Source organism: Egretta garzetta, unplaced genomic scaffold (genome assembly GCF_000687185.1).
Source record: "Egretta garzetta isolate BGI_Z169 unplaced genomic scaffold, ASM68718v1 scaffold135, whole genome shotgun sequence".
NCBI classification, from domain to species: Eukaryota; Metazoa; Chordata; class Aves; order Pelecaniformes; family Ardeidae; genus Egretta; species Egretta garzetta.
The window spans coordinates 1,799,405-1,805,104 of record NW_009259594.1 but is presented as its reverse complement, the minus strand read 5'-3'; the positions used below and the strand labels follow the sequence as shown (position 1 = coordinate 1,805,104).

The 5,700-nt window shown below is 63.2% G+C and overlaps 1 protein-coding gene across 1 annotated transcript in view; it reads right to left on the bottom strand.

The window, feature by feature from the left end:
- Positions 1–2,049: 2,049 nt before the first annotated feature.
- The window catches only part of PPRC1 (PPARG related coactivator 1), an 11,442-nt gene continuing 7,791 nt past the window's right edge, over positions 2,050–5,700 (bottom strand). Inside the window, 7 exon segments of the mRNA XM_035893643.1 lie at positions 2,050–2,219; positions 2,536–2,687; positions 2,827–2,948; positions 3,197–3,260; positions 3,433–3,612; positions 5,160–5,264; positions 5,266–5,696. Coding sequence (XP_035749536.1) covers positions 2,116–2,219; positions 2,536–2,687; positions 2,827–2,948; positions 3,197–3,260; positions 3,433–3,612; positions 5,160–5,264; positions 5,266–5,696 — 1,158 coding nt within the window. The 3' untranslated portion in view covers positions 2,050–2,115.

Here is a 5,700-nt window from a genome sequence, read left to right as displayed (position 1 = left end):
GCACTGCTGTGGCAGCTGGGAGACCGGGGAGACGCTTGTCAGCACCGCCATCAGCCCAGCTGCCCTGGGCAGGAGAGGGGCTGCGGGTGTGCTGCAGCAAAAGGGGTTGCACGGGGTCCCAGAAAGGGCCACTCGCATCCTCCCTGAGTCCCTGCTGGGCACTGGCAAGCCAACGTCTCTGGGAAGAGCTGCATTACTGATTAACAGCCCCCTGCCTGCCCCCCCACCCCACCGCACTCACACCTTTGCCTGCGGCCGCCTCCTTGGACCCTCCTTTGGGCAAAGTCCAGGGCCAGGCAGGAGGGGCAGGGTGGGAGCTCGCCCCAGGGCTCACCCCGCTGGCAGCCTCACCGCACCCCACATACCTGGGCTGGCTGGGGAGGCCTCCCTGGGCTGAGCTACGGAGCAGCACGAGCCACCCAGCGTGCAGGCAGGAGCATCCCTCTCCATCCAGGGCAGCAGAGAGGGCACAAGTGGGCTCCAGCCACGGTGCTAATCCTCCGCGGACCGCAAGATTGCTGCGGCACACCCCCGGCACACCCCCAAAGGGCCTCAGGGGCCTGAGCACGATCCAAGCAGCAGCAGCAGCTTGGCTGAACCCCCAGCTCTGCGTCACACCTGCTGGACACCCCACCGTGGGTTTATCGCTGCCGTTCCCCTCCCTGCCCTCCAACCAAAGGAGTGGAGTGGGCGCTGTCTCCATCAAGCAAAGGGTCTGGGGGGACTTTGACAAGCCCCTTCCCACCCCAGGCACTGCAAGGAGTCCTTGGGGGGAGGGGGGTGTGTGTCCATCCCTGTCCCTTCCCTCCACAGTCCCCCCGCTCTGCAGAGCCCAGCTGGGCAGCTGTGGGATCCCCCACCCCCAGGGTGTGCTGAGAGGGGGCCTAACCAGGCACCACTGCACCCTGCCCAAGCCTGTCCCAGTCCCAAAACCAGGGTGCTCAATGCTATCTCGGGGTTCCCAGCCAGCACTGCCAGCTCACTCCAGTGCTGGGGATCCACGGGCTTGTCCCAGCCCAGGAGCAGCCTGCAGGGGATTCCTCTGGCTGCCAGCACCAGGCTGGGGTGCAGGGCCCCGGCACCGCTGGCTCAGGGACAGGCAGCAGGACCAAGCATGCTCCCTTGGGCACTGCCTGGGATCACCCGTCTCCTCCACAAGCACGGGCGGGCCTGGACAGGCGTCCTGCACCCCCCTGTCACTGTCCACCCTTCCTCTGCATCGCAGCACCCCACTGTGCTCTGCCCGCTGCGGAGGCCTGCAACCTCCCTGCAGTCACACCAACCCCTCTGCCCCAGGGGGCACCCAGGGGTGAGATGTCAGGGGTCCCTCTCCTTCTGGCGAGACGGAGCAAAACCAAGCAGCAGGCTCGAAGGGGACAGGCAGACGCCACGGTTGCACACACTGCCCCTGGAGCAGGCAGACCCCTGCCCACACTCCTGCCAGGGGCCAAAGCCCCCCGCACCCCAGCCCACAGCCGGGAGCGGTGGCAGAGGATCTTGCACTGCCCCACCGTGGCCACCATGGGAGGTGCGGGTGGCCCCAAAACCCAGCCTCCTGCCTTGGAGCTGGGGTGCTGGGTCCTCGCTCCAGCAGAGCCTGAGAAACAGTCGGAGGGGTCTGCGCTGCCTGTCCTCAAAGAGGCGTTCGCCCCGTGCCAGGCCATCTGGGGGGCTGCCACAGACCCCTCCGAGCGGCTTGGTGACCCCAGTCCTGCCCCACTTGCCCCAGACACCCCACTCCTGCACCAAGTCCCTGACCTGTGCTACCCCTCACGGGGCCAGACCCTAGCGCAGAGCCCCCGGGGTCCTGAGGAGGCACAGCCCAAGCCCATGCCTGGGAACGGCCCGTGTGAAGGAGGAGACGAGGCAGCGCTGCGGTTTGGGCATCCACATTTATTACATGGCTGGGGCAAGCCCGGGGCTGCCACTCACCTGGGCCCCTCCGGTTGAAGGCAAATGACCCCTCCTCCTTAAATATTGGTTATAAAACAAATTTCTTTTTTTCCTTTTTCTTTTTCTTAAAAACCCCATCTCTCTCTCTTTCTCTCTCCATACTTTTTTTGTCTTTTGTATTTGAGTATAAAAGTGGGGGCGGGCGCTCCGCCTTGCCTGCCGCTACCTCCGTAGGCTGCGCTGTGCCTGCCGCAGCAGCGTGTCGAAGTCCAGGGAGTCAAACTTGCTCTTGACGGGAGCTGGGTCGAAATCCTCCCGGTTTGAGTCTGGAAGACACAGGGAGAGACTGTCTTGAGCCATGGGGACACCGGCACAGTTCTGGTGATCCCCCACAGCAACTCCTTCCCATCCCGCTGCATGTGCCAACCTCTACACCCAGAGCTGGGCTGATGGAGGACCAGACCTGGCCTCCACCACAGCGCCGGAGGGACAGGGAGCCCCTGTCCAGCCTCCCCTTGGGGCAGGACTGGACGTGGCCCTGCCCAGCCAAGCCTGACTGACCCCAAGGATGGGGACCACTACACCTCTGGGAAGGAGAGGACCCACGGTGCCACCCCCCAAATTGGGGGCTGCGCGACTCACCCAGGTCGGCATAGTTCCTCCTGCAGAACTGCCGGCGGCCGCCGAAGCACCGGGCAAAGGGCTGCTCGTCCGGGCGCCGCAGCTTGTGCCCGCTCTCGATGGCGGCAAAGGCTTCCTCGGCATAGCGGTAGGTGACAAAGCCATAGTTGTCCCTGGAGCCAGAGGAGAAGTTCAGCAGCAACGCAGTGTGTTTGTCCCCCCTTGGTCTGCACCGTCCCCTTGCGGAATGGGAAAAGGGCCAAGAGGAGCCATCCCTGGGAAGGGGCTGCCCCATGTCCCTGCAGCTCTTACCCCTCGGAGCGGAAATGCAGGGTGCACTCCTCGATGTCCCCGAACACAGAGAAGCGGTGCCGCAGCTCCGACCGCGTCATCCTGCTGGGGATCTTGCCAATAAACACAACTCGCCGCTCCTCCTGCAGGCAGGGATGCACCGTCCCATGAGACGGGAACGGGAGGACTCAGCATCTCCAAGCCCTCCCAGTGAGCAGGACCCCTCGCACCGAGCGCCCTCCCTGCATCACCACCCATCGCACCATGCCCTGGCCAGAGCCTCCCAGCGATGCTGCCTGCCAGGCTGCAACCCCACAGCTTTCTGAAGTGATGGAGGGGCTGGGAACTCCCAAATCTCCAGCCCCAGCCTCCCAACTCTCCAAGCACTCACTATTGCACGTTCCTTCTGGAGGATCCTCTGCCTTTGGTAGTGGTCCTGTGCGTCGTAACTGTATCTGGCAGGGCAGAAACCAGACACATGAGCTACAGGGCCATGGGGGTGCCAGAAGAGAGTGATCCCAGACACAAGGGAGATACTGAAGGAGTGGGTCCACCCCTGCCCGGGACACAGGAGGCCGGGAGATGGGTTGAGGGGAGCTCACACCCCTGCAGGGTGGCCACGCTCACCTTCTCCGCCTGTTACTCCTCCTGCGGGGTGAGGGGGAGCGGGAGCGGGACTGGCTGCGGGACGTGGACCGGGATGAGTAGGAAGATGTTGATGATGAGGATGAGGACCTGTCCCGGGACCTGCCACATGACCCACAACTGGAGCGGGAGGAGGAGCTGTGGGAACATCTTGAGCGGTACCTGGGGGAAGGACAGACACAGCTCAGTGCCGAGCCCTCCCCGTGCCTAGCACCACGAGGCTGCAGAGAAGACAAAGACCTCCACCCTCCCCCAGGTACCCAGCACCCCGCTCGGACAAGACCCAGGATGAGCTGGGCTATGGACACCTCTGCTCAAGTTTGCCAGGGCAGTAATGACACTACAGAGATGTTGCTCCAAACACCGCAGCGAAAAGGGAGCAGGCTCACAACAGGCACAGCCTCTGAAGAGCACGAAATAGTCATGGGGGAACGGTGCAGCTTGTGGCTGTGACCGGGCAAGGGCCCAGGAGGAGCTGTGCCAAGCCCCACACGGTGCACGGGACAACGCTGGAGTCACCACATCCATGCTGCACTCTACAGCCGTGCGAATGGAGACCACACATGCCCCTGACCACACCGAGGGCCATGGCATGCACTGGGACAGGGCTGGGCTTCTGTGCCCACAGCCTCCTGCCTACAAGAGCTCCTCTGGCAGGGCCAGGCAAAGCTTATGGGCAGCAGGACCGAAACCCCTCTGGGATCAAGCTGTGCTGCCTCCAGCCAGCAACAGGGTCCCTCCCTAAACATGCTGCCCATGGGTGGTCCCTGCCATAGGTGAACCCAGGCCCTGAGCAGGGTGTGCTGCCACATATTCTCCTGGAGGACAGCAGGTCAGGACGGCACAGTCCGTGGGGACATTTCCTAGCACAGGGCCAGCTGCATTTGCTGGAAAGCCAAGCCAGAGAGGGCAAGTCCCTGAGCTGCATGTCTCTGGGACATGGCACTATATAGGTACCCTTTCCAGCTCCAGCCTCCACACCTACTGGCCACCGATGGGGGAGCTTGGTTGGACAACCCCTTCATGCCCAGTGACCTGGGGTGTCTCCAAAACTGGCTGAATGCCCAGGGAAGGGCAGATGAGGGATCCCTCACCAGCCCCAGTGCCTCCCACCCCAGCTGGGACAGGCTGTGCATCACTCAGAGGCACAAGGACTCCGAAAGAAATGCTTCCCACAGAGACCAAGCTGCCCCACTTCTTTTCTACGCAGCCACCTCCACAAGGAGCACAGGGAAGCCCTGAGGCAGCCAAGCCAGACGAGTTTTTCTCTGCTTGCCTCCAGCAGCTCCCTGCTGCCATTGTGGCTCCTCTCATTTCCACACCTAGGGCTGTACCAGCCCCACAGCACAAACACCGACACCTGCACTAAAAGCCCAGCAAATGCAACCAAGAGCCAAGGTGCAGCCAAGGACTTGTACCATGGTGCTCCAGGAGGGGTAACGAAGCCTGGCTCAGAGGTGGCTTTAGAGGAACACATGCCTAGACGTGGGGTTCAGCCAGACACCCACTGCCCTGGCAGGGCATCACAGCAGCTCCCCTGGTCTCTGCTGCTTACAGCGAGCCAGACACCCCTCAGGGGGGCCACAAGGACAAAAAGGTTGGATACGGCCATCGGGTAGGTCCATAAAGAGGTGTCTGGGCACCCTCGCACAAGACTGACCACCAGGCAATTGCCCAAAGAGCAAGCAGACAGACGCTGCACCACTTACCTTCGCCACCGCTTAGGCGGTGGGGAGAACGACCGTGACCGGGATCGGGAGGACGAGGATGAAGATGAAGATGAGGACTCGCTAGCTCCATCCGAACTGGAGCTAGGGGTGGGCCGAGTCCCGGGGTCTCCGGTAGCAGTGCAGAGACCTCTTGGCAGAAGCATGGCTGGGCTGGGCACTGGGAGTCCGCACCTCCTGGTCCCGGCAAGGGGATGCAGCTGGAGACAGGAGCACCGAGGTGGGGGGGCTGCTGCACCCGGCGGTGGCCTTGTTGGGGACGCTAGAGGAGATGGGTTTGATAGTGATGTCCCGATGGTGTTTGACGTTCCAGCGGGAGCCGCCCTCGGTCGGGGGCTGCGTGCTGGGGCTGCTGTTGCTCTCCGGCCGTGCTGCAGCTGGGATGCAGTAATCGTGGTCTCCCAAGCAGACGTGGCTGGGGGCTGAGGTGGCAGGGGCCGGTGCCAGGCTCTTCCCCTGGAGCTTGCTCTGGGGCAGCAGCTTGGCTTTCGTCAGGTTGGCTGTCTTCTGGGGCCCTTCCTGG